General features: G+C 38.9%; 1 protein-coding gene across 1 annotated transcript in view; it reads left to right on the forward strand.

Moving 5' to 3' along the window:
• Nucleotides 1–13,834, forward strand: part of MTUS2 (microtubule associated scaffold protein 2) — a 331,241-nt gene that overhangs the window by 230,598 nt on the left and 86,809 nt on the right. The window contains exon 5 of the mRNA XM_087966329.1: nucleotides 4,246–4,407. Within this exon, the coding sequence (XP_087822455.1) occupies nucleotides 4,246–4,407 (162 nt within the window). The remainder of the gene's footprint in view (nucleotides 1–4,245; nucleotides 4,408–13,834) is intronic.

Below are 13,834 nucleotides of genomic sequence, written 5' to 3' on the forward strand. Positions count from 1 at the left end.
GGTAAGGCTTGTTCCATGCCCGGTGCCGGTCCGCGGACCGGCGGTTGGGGACCCCTGTTCTAATATATTCTTTCTTGGTAAATAAGTAGGTCATATTTCAGCCAGCCTTCTTTTTCTTCTCACAATAAATATTAATTACTCAAACTTACATTGTTTATCAAAGGTTCTTATTTTTTTTCTATTTTGTATGAAATAGTTTGAAAAGATTCTCTTCTTTTAAGTACCTAAAGAGTCTTGTCAGAAGACTCGGAGGAGATGATGTAATTTCCCCTGACACCTCATACTTCAAATAGAATGACTTCTGATTTGAAAGGAAGCCTGATTTGTAAATTGAAATGTTCTCTGTATAATAAATTTACACTAAGAGAATGGGTGCCAAGAATTAGGAGATTTCAGTAAAAGTATCTGACACATTTTACTTGGCAAATAATCACAGAACATTTTATTCTTAAAAGCAACTTCTATTGTAATTGAATATTTAAAAATATCGGACAGAGAAAAACAAGCAAAAAAACCAACAACCTGTAGATAAAACTGTCCAAACAAACTTAGTATGTTCAAGCAATGCCTTAAAATAGTCTAAGATTTCTGTGGGGAACCTATCTAAGATGAAACAGATGATGACATACAGAAATTGTCATGCAAAGACAGACGTTGTTGAGTGTCGTCCCTCAGCTGGCAAAGGACAACATTCTACTATCTTCTTTGTCTCATTTCTCTTGCTGTTTGTTGTGGTTCGCCGGCAGCCTGTGCAGACGGCAGCGGAATCAGACAGTGGGGAAGAACGAGGACCAGTCAGGGAGTCTGGAGAGGACTCGGATGAGGGTCCTGCGTCTGATGCAGCGAAGGGCCAGGTCCATCTGGGAGTGGGGTGCTGCCTTCAGAGCCTTTGGAGTCTATCATCAGCGAAGCAGAGGACCCAGGGGAGCCTGTTCCCAGTGTGTGTGTGCGCAGAACTGCTAGAAGGCGAGAGCAGCTGAAACAAAAGAGGCGACTCCGGAGTTAGGCTGGGAGGTGATTGTCCCTCCCATAAGGGATAAAAGCCAGGCCAAGATGATGAAACCTTTGCAGGAAGCAAAGTAGTTCGATCGGTTCTGAGTCATCATTGAAGCTCTTTGTACTTCAGTTGGTTTTTTTTTTTGTACTTCGGTTGGTTTCTTTTCTAGTTAATTTGATACTTCTGTTTTTGGCCGCACTTCACAGAACTGAAAGGTGTATGCTTATTTTGGGGGACTGTTTGAGATTAATTCCGGCTGGGAATGAAAACAATTCCCAGCATTGCAATAAAATAGGTTTTGTTTTAAAAAAACAAGTTTGTGAATAATTACGGTTTACGAAGCCTGGGTCAGAACACTGTTTTCTGCCCACTGCTTTTTGTCTCTTGCCTTTATATAAGGAGTATCACCTATCAAAACAACAGTCTGAAAGGTCTTCAGAGAGAGAAATATTATAAGCAAGGTTTTCCTGCACAATTACCCAAGAGCAATTTCCATCACTGGTGGTGTCCACCTCTATTTCATATACAATACTTGGTTCTAAGCACACCTTGCTCTATCCTTACGCTAGGCACACTATCGGTTTTACTGCAGCAAGAAAGGTACTAATCAGGGATATGGACTACTATAGCTTTGAAAGGCCCTCAGAGAAAAGCATTTAATTTGTCATCTGCTCTGCAGAATCCTAACTGTCAATCACAGAAGGAAAGCAACCAACCAAATTTTCAAGGATGGCTGCCAAGACGTCATTAAGTGATGTAGTGTTTAGGTGGGTGGTAAAAATCATCACCAAGGCTAACCGTGGAAACATTTTGGTTGTAGAAATTGAGGTATAGATGCAAGTTGCTCATTTGACCACCAGGACAGGTTGGTCTTGTAAAGATAATTCATAGCCTGGATTTTTTTTTTTTTAAATCATCCTTCAGAAGCCAGTACTGATATATTCATGCACAGTAAATTAAATCCCCTACTATTATCTAGGACTAGTTAAGAAACCTGGTACCAAATTATTTGAAGAGCTGTCAGGGAACTGTATGTAATTTGTTCCAAGAAACCTATTTGGAGCTTGAAAATACCACACAACCTGTCTGTGTGAGGCCCAGTTCCCTAGGATAAATTATTGTTGTGCTGTTTAAATCTAAGTGGGGGTAGGTAAATAACAAGACTGTTATAAAATCTCAATTATAACTTAAGAGGACCAGGTTTAATTACTGGCTGTTAATTCATGGTGCATGATTATTATCCTGCAATAAAGTATCATTGTTAAACATTAAAAAGATTTACTCTTGTTCCTGATTACTCATTAGCTTGTGATTTTGCTTCCCCTTTGAACATAGTTGGATTCCTTTTGCTTTCAATTTTTAATGTTATTGGTTAAAGGTCAAATGTGTTTTCAGAAATGTACATAGATTTTAGATGCTCTATTTTCAATTAAGATTCCTTTTAAAGGAAGCTGTAAACTTTGTGAAATACACAGACAAGCAACATTGTGTCCTCCCTAGTGGAGCTTCCATTTTCCCCGGGCAGCATGACCATTGATCAAAGGAGGACTACTACAAATTTTTGGAGACCACTAAGTTGTCACCTTCTCTCTGTGATTAAGGACCCTTTCTGGGTAATGTTTTAATTTCTCCTTAGTTCTAGGTTGCTTCTCTCCTTGATTAGTTTCCATCCATTGCTTCTTATCCTGCCTTCATGTGCTTTGGAGAATAAGTTGACTCCCTCTTCTTATGGAACTCCTTAGACATTGGAACACTGCTGTCATGTCACCCCTAGTCCTTCTTTTTTGCTAAGTTAAACATATCTAATTCCATCAACCATTCTTTATATGTTTTAGCCTCCAGTCCCCTAATCATCTTCGTTGCTCTTCTCTGCACTCTTTCCGGAGCCTCAACATCTTTTTTATATCGTGGCGACCAAAACTGGACGCAGTATTCCAAGCGCGGTCTTTCCAAGGCATTGTAAAGTGGTATTAACACTTCACATGATCTTGATCCTATTCCTCTGTTAATTCAGCCGAAGACTGTGTTGGCTTTTTTGGCAGCAGCAACAGACTTACAGCCTGTTTCAGAGTTAGGATCACGGGGCTATATCTCTGGGGCACTTGGCAACCAATTCACCTTTATAGCAGTTTGTAGCATCCTGTGATCGCAATTTGCAATGTTCTTTGCTGGTGTTCTGATTTCTGGCAAAACAAAAAACAAAAAAAAACACTCCTTGGGGAGAATGGATTTGCTTAATGAAAGTGACAATCACTTAAAACAACCATGGTATCCATTAAAAAATGATCGTAACTTCATTCATTCATAACTTGGCTTCCAATTTATGACTAATTGAGAGCTCAGTTATGGTTTTAAGCAGCAGTGGCCCTCAAAATTTTTAGCAACGGGTTTTCTGTCAGGTTGCTGGATGGGTGTGGCCATAGTGGGCGTGGCCTAGTTGGCCTCCTCCACCACGGCGGGGGAGGCATTTTTGCCCTCCCTGGCCTCCAGGGGCTTTACCCTAACCCTAACCCTCCCCAGGCTCTGGAGACTCTCTGGAAGCTGGAAACAGGCCCTTTTCCAGCCCTCCCAAACTTCCAGGAGGTCCGTTGTTCTCATTCCTCGAGTCTTCGCACGCTCCCTACACTTATCTGCATCCAAAACGGGCCACATGGGGCCTCCTGGGAGAGGCGAGGTGGGCAGGGCCAGCCAGGAGTGGGATTTAGGGTTCTCCAAACAGCACAGAAACTCAGCTAGGGGCTCTCCTGAACCCCTGTGAACCTCCAGCAGCCCACCCCTGGTTTTAAGTCAATGATTCCCTGTATTTTATTGTTCTCTGTTTTTGGTGAACTGCACAAAGTTCCTGGGAGTCTGATGGTATACAAATTTTAATAGCTATTTTACCAAATTTATTCTCATCTGGATGATCTGAATTTTCGTTCTTTGCTTGCAATGCCCTGTGAAGATGATAGAGTGGAACAGGTTAGGAAGGGCTGACACGTCATTACCTCCAGTTCCTATTTTCTTCTTTTTATGCAAGCAGCATTTTTCCTTTTAAAATGGTACCTTTAAAAAAAAAAAACAATTTAAAATTTACAGAGCTGAACTGAGTCAATCCTCTCACCACAGATGCGTAGGACAAGCATCATTTAAAATACCAGAAGGCTTTTTGATTTGCCTATGACATTAATAATGTTATCATTTCTCTGCACAAGGCATGCATCTATTTTTAATGCAGTTCTAATTGGGATGCTTTTGGTTTCCTGCAGGTTCAAGCCTGGGAAATGAAGAGCAAATCATTCTCAAGGCAGCTGAACCATCTAAAGAAGCACTTAAGGGGGCCAATAGAACTTCCCTGCAGGCATCAAATAGCACCCCAATTGCCCGCAGGAGCCTACTTCCGGCACCAAAGACAGGAACACTACTGGCTGGTAAGTTTTTCCATGTGGTCAGAGGTCATATGACATGTCCATATATGTTCTGTATTTTTGCATGTGCAATAAATATCTATTTTAGAATTGAGAATATCACCTCTAATGCAGAGTAGGTCACCTAGAAAGCATCCAAACATGTTTTGAAATTTGTGCTCAAGTCTGTTTAATATTTTCAAATTAATGAGCTGGTTATTGCTGTTTAATTGATCCAGTATTTTTAAATACATTCTTATCAGTGGTGGGATTCAATTTTTTTTACTACTGGTTCTTTAGGCGTGGCTTGATGGGTGTGGTGTCAGGGATGGGATTCTGTACAGTTCGCACCTATTTGCTAGAACCAGTTGTTAACATTCTAAGCAGTTCGGAGAACCGGTTGTTAGAAGAAATTACTGGCCTAATCCTGTAAGGAAGGCAGGAAGGAAACATTCTGGTGTTGCTTACAGAAACTGCCTCTCCATTAACCCTTATTACATTCTTGGCAGGACTAGACTTCCTGTCTCAGGAACATCCCTGGAGTTTTTTCCCCCTCCTTTGCTGGTACTTTGCTTGTGTGGAGTGACCATTCAAAGTTACAATGGCACTGAAAAAAGTGACTCATGACCATTTTTCACACTTACGACTGTTGCAGCATCCCCACAGTCATGAGAGGCCAGGCGAGGAGATGCGTGCCTCGATGTGAGTGATGTTGAGTTGGCCATGCCCAACCAGTCACATGACCACCAACCCATGCCCACCCAGTCACATGACCACCTAAGCCATGCCCACCACCTAAGCCACACCCACAGAACCAGTTGTTAAAAAATTTGAATTCCCATCCCTGCATGGTGTGGCTTGGTAGGCATGGCAGGGGAAGGACACTGTAAAATCCCCATTCCCTCCCCACCCCACTAACCTGCTTTCCAGCTCCATTGGGCAACAAAAGAAGACCCGGTTTGAGCTTCTTCAGCGACAGACCGAAACCTCGTCTCTGCGAGGCTTCAATCCGTGCGCGCTGCTGGAGCGCCCTGAGCCGGCTGGTTTCGGGGCTAAGCCACCCCGTAGAGGTGGTGAAGAGGGGGGAGACTGCCAGCCACATCTCTCCTCCCCAGCTGGCAATTACTCCCTTTCCCAAAGGCAGTTGCAGCGGTGGTCAGAAATGGCCACCACAAAGAACTCGACTGGAAAAGAATGTGCAAGAGGAAGATAAGAAGAGAAAGTTTTGGTTGACTGGGTCAAACAGCAAAAGCAACAAATAAGGTACCCTGGAATTGAAACTGTTAAAAAACAATAACATTGCTCCCTAAGAAGATTTTTAAGCTGCGAAGGAGAGAGAAAAGGGAAAAGATTTGGTTTTCTCCTTTTCCTATACTGACAGCTAAGAGACTTAAGTAAGAAATTGGAAAAAAAATCCACTTTGACATCAATAGGCATTTAATGCTGAAAATAAAAAGTCAAAGGGATAATAAAGATTTCTGGATAATTAAAAGCTTTTGAAAACAGGAAAGGAAAGAAAAAGAATAAAAGGGCAGGATCTGGAAGGGAGGAGACTGCCTGGAATTAAAAAAGAACTTATAGCAAAATCTCAACAAGACTTCCAAAAGATACATTCTAACTGAAATATCGCAACAAAAACCCCAGGAAGAGAAAGTCGAAAAAGAAATAAGAAGATATAAGTCAGGACTATCTGGATTACTTGATGATTTCTGGATTCTTGGTTATTGTTTTGAATGACTAAAATCAATTGGGTGGTTGTTTAAAACTGTTTAAAATGGCTCCACTTTTAGAAGAACTGAAAATGGAACTTAAAAAGTACAAAGAAGATGCACAAGAAGGGAGAGGTTCTTTTGGCTTCGTATTTCAGTTTGTAGAAATGGAGATTTGGAATTATGAGAAACAACAAGAAATGTCTGCAGAACAAGAAGATTGCGACAAAGAAGAAGCCACCTTTAATGAACAAGTAATCTTAGATGGGGGGGGGAGGAAAGGGGGGGAAGGAAAGGGGGGGGAAGAGAATGGAAAGTTTAAGATTGGGAAAAACAACTCCAAAAAAAAATAGAGTGAAAAATAAGTATAAAATCAGAAAGCAACAGAAGAAGGAAACGCAGAAGAGAGAATTAGAACTAGAGAGACAAGGGGGTAAAAAGAAGAGAAGATGAGAGGGAAGAAAGAAAGGTAAAGAAGTTATAAAGGACAGAAGCAAAATATAGAGAAAAAGGGCCTATTTAGAGACAATGGGTGAAAACTTAATGGAAAAAGGGATTCTGCAAACGTACATAAGATAGTATGGTTATATTAGAAGCAGAAATAATTTTAGAAAATATGAAACAATGTATGATTAAAATGTCTGATAAAATAGCTATTGTAATTCAGTGGAATGCTTGTCAATAAATAAATGTAACAAAAGGTATATTTTATGATTTATAAAACATGTGAAGAGAAATAAGGGAAAAATTAATTATGGAGATTATATGTGTTTTTAAGGAAGTATGATATTTAATTGAAAAGAAGTGTTAAAGATGTTAAGATTTTAATGATTATTAATGATAGAACTGAACTGGAATGGAATGAGGGTTTATAATTACATATATTTACAATCTTTTTTTTTAAAAAAAAAGAATATAGTGTGTATTATAAGAATGTACCAAGCAGAATTCGATTGGAAGTTATGTATTATGTATTATATTGAAGGTCATAAACTTAAGGTATATATTGAAGTTTAAATAAGAGTTGAATGGATGTAATTTAAAGATATAAAGGTGTCATACTCCAATTAGTAACTACAGGAGAAAATTTGTTTAATGAGAAAAGATAATATGAAATTGAAACAGAACAGACAAAAACATATAAGATATAATGATTTGAACTGAGATGAGATTCAAAATAAAATTGAGAAAATTAAAAGAGGGGAAAAACTATATAGAAAATGTAAAATAGTATAAGATATATAATAGAATACAAAAAGGAGCATGAAATTGAGTTTTGTGTCTGTATAAAGAAGTTCAACCCGGGACCATGCTATTTTCAAAAAAAGATGTTTTACTTGTATTTTGTGTGTGAAAACCCAAATAAAACTTTGTAAAAAAAAAAAAAAGAAGAAGAAGACCCAGCCAATCAGCTGGGACTCAGGAGGCAGAGAAGAGATGGGGGTGGGGCCAGTCAGAGGGGGTATTTACCGGTTCTCCGAACTACTCAAAAGGTCTGCTACTGGTTCTCCAGAACTGATCAGAACCTGCTGAATTCCACCTCTGATTTTTACCCTGGAGCATTCAACAATGGATGTTCAACCCGAGCTTACAAGGCATGAAAATCAGGGATCTTCAGTAGATCTGTGCATTGAGCACAGAAGTTTACAGCAGTTTTGTAAGAATATTCACTTGTAAGTTTTACGAACTTCCCCAGAATCAAGAATCTTGGTAAATCCCTGTCCACAGGTTATTATTGCAAGCGCTGAGCCAAACATGCCTGCTGTGAATGGTGTTTCTTTATCATTTGGCAGCCCTTCATGCAGGCTGTAAAGGAGGCATTCCCAGTACATTTCTTATGAGGGGAGAGCTTGTACACCAAGATGCCCATCCCTCTGCCAGAGACATAAAAACCCTAATTGAGCAGAACTCTGAAAAACCTGGAAAAGAGACTAAAATAAATAAATAAAATAAAATAGATGAGGAACCAGGGGATGAGAGATGGCTTCCATTTTCCCAACAACTTCTAAAGAAAGCTTGGTACCTGGAGAATCTGGAGAAATGCAAAAGCTCTGAAGCAGAGGATAGTTCAATTTGCTTCAATAAGTCTTCTATTTGAATAGAAATAAATAAGCCAGCCAACAAAGAATATCATGCTTAGTTTGATATGTGTGTGATGATAAGTCAAATTTTCCATATGTTTCTCTGCAGGCAAGGAACTATTTTTATTGGTATTTCAGACTGGGTTCCAGAAGCTATATTTTTCTCTGCGGGATTTTCTTGTAAACAGTAATATTAATGGGAAACTATCTCCTGATGTTACAGAGCAGATCAACACCACCTTATGATTTGTTTGGAGCATTGGATTTTCTTTGAGATCATTTTATTCAAGTTGCCAGCAGCTGTGTAGTTTATTTATTTATTTTGGGATTGAATGCTAGCATTTTTATTTTTTTTGCATTTGATGTTAAAATTGTGTTATTTTGTTATTCTTTTTAGATAAAATTGTATGTTATTTATCTCTGCTGAGGATGGAAGAAAGAGCTAAATCATACTCTCAGTATTTCTTGGCCAGGAGTTTGCATTACTTAGATTATTGGTTTTTTGTAGAATTATCCTGTAAAGGCTAAAGGTTGTGAAAATGCTGTCTTTCACATATACTGGGTTTAGGAAATGGACACCAACTGAGGATAAATGGTAGCAGTGGAAACTACCAAGACATTACTATAAATCAGGAATAGTCTCTGGGTTTGAATGGCCAAAGACCTTCTATCTGCTTTCCAGGTCTATGAGTTTGGATGTTTGTTTACAATATTATAAACCTTCAGAACTTAGTTCTAAATGTGTGAATATCTGCAAAAGTATCCCTACATGACAGGGATGAGCCGAGAAAGGCTTGTATATATGTTGTTCATCCATCATCATTTTTGTCCAAAATCCATTATCATGTGCAGTCTAATTACCTTCATATAATTAGAAACCCATTCATTTGGGTTATTTGTATGGATATATTAGTATTGCACCATCTTTTCAAACAAAACTGTGAAGTAGCAAGGCAGAAATCTGCCCAGCTTTTTAAATTATCTGATGCTTCAGAAGAAGAGACAGCCATTAAATGTTTCCATCCATTTATCATCTGGTCTTCCTGTATCTGATTCATGCTCCTGCTACAAGGTATAAACCTCAAATAAATCACAGTAATCAGGAAGAGCAATTGATGGCATCAGGGCTGGAATTATAGAAATATACCAAAATTGCCCTCTGTAATAGTGACGCCAGGTTTCAGGGGCTTCACAAATTGGTCCCTGGAGAGAATCCAAAGGATGGATGGTTGTTCATAATTGCTAAAAACATGGGTCCAACGAATTTCACAGCTTAATGTTGTGGGGTTAGAATGAATGGAGAACATACTTGGATCATTTGCACTTCAGAAGAAAGACAGGTTGTCAATGCAGTAAATTTAAATAAATTAGTACTTAGGGATTCCTGTTATCAGGTTGGTTTCAGGGGCTCTAGTTCTTGGTGGTTTTGCTGATGAAATGTGGGCTTCCAGAAAGAGAAGACAGCTTTATCTGCAAAAGGCCAGATTAGACCTTCTGTAAGCTGATTTTTAAATATTAAAACTGGTAAATCTTGTTTATAAGAAGCTCTCAATGTAGAAGAGTCATAACTGCTCAAAGGAAAGGATATCTCTTTACTTATTTACTCTATAAATAATATATAGAGTGTGAAAATCTTAGTAGCTTTATACCTGACTAATAAAGCATGGCCTGATTTGTGTCATCCTTTCAATCGATACATTTTTATTTTGTGGAAATGTTACAGATAATCGTTTGACACATTCATGGCAATGCTACATAGTTTTTAATAGGATCTGCTTTTGAGGGGAACAGATAACAGATAATCAGAATTGGAAGGGACCTTGTAGTCATCTAGTCCAACCCCCCGCCCAAGCGGGAGACCTTACACCATTTCTGACAAAGGCAGTCCAATCTCTTCTTGAAAGTCTCAACTGATGGAGCTCCCACAACTTCCGAGGACAAAGTGTTCCATTGGTTGATCTTGCTATCAGAAAATCCATTTAAGATGAAGGTTTAAAGAGAATTTAGTACATTTATATCTTATACAAAGAAATTGCAAATGGATAATGTATACATCTCCAAGATAATACCCAAAAGAGAACACATTAGAATGCTATTTTTAAAAAAGTTTGATGTTTAATCTTTGAAATAGTATTTTCTGGAAAACCACTTTATCAAAAAAAAAAAAAAAAACTGGGTTAGTGGTATGTACACACAGACACAGAGATACACACAAATAAGAATCAGCCAATTGAAGTACAGAAAGGGATTTATATGACCTAAAGATGCCATCTGATTAATTATGCTTATAAGTCTTAATCATCAATCTTAACCTGAAGTCATCTTCAGATAACAGATAATCAGAGTTGGAAGGGACCTTATAGGTCATCTAGTCCAACCCCCGCCCAAGCAGGAGACCCTACACCATTTCTGACAAAGGGCAGTCCAATCTCTTCTTGAAAGTCTCAACTGATGGAGCTCCCACAACTTCCGAGGACAAGGTGTTCCATTGGTTGATCTCGCTGTCAGAAAATTTCTCCTTATTTCCAGGTTAAATCTCTCCTTGTTCAGTTTCCATCCATTATTCCTTGTCTGCTCTACAAGCGCTTTAGAAAATAGCTTGACCCCCTTCTCTCTGTGGCAGCCCCTCAAATATTGGAAGCCTGCTATCATGTCTCCCCTGGTCCTTCTCTTTACTAGACTAGCCAAGCCCAGTTCCTGTAACCGTTCTTTTAGTCTCCAGTCCCCTAATCATCCTGGTTGCTCTTCTCTGTACTTTTTCTAGAGTCTCAACATCTTTTTTATAATGTGTTGACCAAAACTGGATGCGGTACTCTAGGTGTGGTCTTACTAATGCTTTATAGAGTGGTATTAGTACCTCATTTGATCCTGATTGTATCCCTCTGTTAATGCAACTTAGGATTGCATTAGCTTTTTTGGCTGCTGCTGCACACTGCTGGCTCATATTTAGCTGGTTGTCTCCAAGACTCCAAGATCCCTCTCACAGTTACTGCTATTGAGCCTGTGAAGTATGAGTTGTAACCCACAAGGGAAATATTCAGTGTAAACATACAGAAAGGTTAGTTTCTCTGATATACATGAATACTTTGATTATTTCTACTTGATCTAAGTAACCATTGGCAAGGAAATGACTTCACTGAAGTTTTAAATTGGAGCTTTTCAAATGGATAACTTTTTTCAAATGAATATCTGAAACTTTGTCTGAGCTGTATTTCTTTCCCACATCTTTAAAATAGAAACCAATATTCATCCATTTAATATTAGTTTCACTAAATTTGTATATGAAAAAAGTGGAACACCATACTGAGGAAGCATGGAAATGAAAGATTGCTTCTGCTTGAAGAGGGTGGTCCTTGTATGAAAGGATAGATAATGGTTTTCATAAGGGTGATGAAAAAGTAACTTTGTAACCAATACTTGCATCTATACCTTTTGCTGATTTGTGAAGCAAAGGTAAGTTGAAGCAAAATCTTATGCACAGTTAAGCACAGTTGTGGTTTCACTTAGCAGTTGCTTCACTTAATGACCAAGTTGTGAGTCCCAATTATAGTTGCTAAATGCTACCCATATTGTTCAAGTCTGTGAGGATGGCATACAGGGAAAGCAAGTATCACCTGGATTTCTAAAATGATCTTTATTGCCAGTAGGATAATGTAACATAACCTTGAAAGTCTGCCAAAGTAATTATTTCACACAACTTACACCTAGAGTTATTAAGTCAAGTTTCTCTGAGGCTTTTTCTCACACTTCCCCCTTGTCCTCCCTTCCCCTCCCACAGACTCAAAAACCATTTTTTTTTAATGTCCCTGTTTCCTACCTTCAGTATCCTGTTGCCTCCTTTTTATTAGGCATTCCATCATATTTATGGATTCAGGTTATGCTGTGAAATTCATTGGAAGTCAGGGCAGGGTCTACAATATTGTTGTAAGAAGCCAACAGCAGTGAATGCATGCTAACAAGCTGGTTGTCACTTTCTGCATCCATTCCAGTTTCTGGGTGGTTTTCAGAGGCAGACCCGTGTAAAGCTCATTACAGTAGTCCAGTCAAGAGCATGGGTTTGCAATCAAAAATTCTGCTACTCCAGATATGGCCACAGTTGGTCGTTTTTAAATTATGGCATAATTAACTACTAATACTGAATGTAACTTTGTGGGTTCTATTAAAAAATACAGCCTGAATTGTTTTTATATAAAAGTTAGACTAACTGTAATACACTTTACATGGGGCTGCCTTGAAGACCATTTAGAAACTCCAACTGGTGTAGAATGTAGCCGTATGGCTAGTAAATGGTGCCAGATATACAGCACACATAACACCACTGCTCCATGAGCTGCACTGATTACAGGTACTATATATTTCCAGGTGCAACTCAAAATGCTAGTGGTTACCTTCAAAGCCCTACATACTTTGTGACCAAGGTACCTGAGTGATCACCTTTTTCCAACCAGGCCAAGTAGAATGGGCATGCTGCAGATGCTGTCAGCCAAAGAATGTGGGCTGGCAGGGACCAGAAAACAAGCTTATTCTGCAGTGGCCCCTGCTCTATGGAATATCTTCTCTTCAGAAACCAGAATGGCCCCAATCCTGGTTAGCCTTTTGTAAGGCCCTGAAAACTTGAGCTATGTTCCCAAGCCTAGAATTCTGAATGTGCCATGGATTCCATTTTCTGCCTCTATTGCTAACTGGCCAAGTATATTGCTCATATGTACAGTATATATAATTTGGATATGTTTAGTGTTTTTATTGGTTTTACTATTTTTATTGTTTTAAAATGTTTTTAATATTTTTAATTGTAATACTTTAAAAAAAATAAAAAAATAAGCAGCCCAGAGTCACTGACTGAGATGGGCATGAAATTTCCACACCATGTGGAAATTTTTCATTCCAAAAGCGTACAGCTGAATTCAGAAAAGTGCAACTGCCAAAAGATAATTGGGCTTCCATTCTCTAATTGGTTCAGAAAGTGCAAATTTAGGACATTTTTTATCTAAATGTAAGCAATAAATTGTCGGTATCTTCAGTTATAGAAACTATTCTGCAGTGCCATATATGAGGAGTAGATTGTGAAGGCCTTTGTTGCGGGATAGCTCCAGCTGTCTCTGCTGTCAGCAAGCAGTACAGATATTCATTTCCTTGATGCCCTCCCACGTCTCACAATCAAATGCAGTGATAACCAATATTTTGTGGCTTCAGCTTCCATGCTGTCTTTGGCATCCATGCTGTTCTGATTTCTATCAAGAACCAGGCTGAAATCCATAGGCCAAATGTTCCAATCTGAAGGCAAGAAGTTTGTTTATTTGATTTGCAATGCTGAACTGTTCAATTGGGTATCAGTGAGTGCATCATAGTGTTTTGCCAAGTGTCAGGACAGTGATCAGGTTCCAGGCAATTCTTTTGGATTCAGAGACAATTAGCACACCTGTCAATAAAGATATTTTAAGCTATATTATTAGCTTAAGCAACCATCTAAAGCATACATACCAAGCAAGATAATATTCAAATCTCTTACAGGCTGCCGGAAGCTCCTGAATAATAACAGCAGAGATGCCCCCAAGGGCAACCAGAATCCACAGCATGTAATGCTAGGTTCCACTTAGAAGCACCCAACTCATAACAACCACCCCATAGTTGTTATCAAAACCTGGAACTATGACTTCTGGC

This window comes from Notechis scutatus, chromosome 5, assembly GCF_049901735.1.
Source record: "Notechis scutatus isolate UNSWTSFEM ecotype Mainland chromosome 5, rNotScu1.2, whole genome shotgun sequence".
NCBI classification, from domain to species: Eukaryota; Metazoa; Chordata; class Lepidosauria; order Squamata; family Elapidae; genus Notechis; species Notechis scutatus.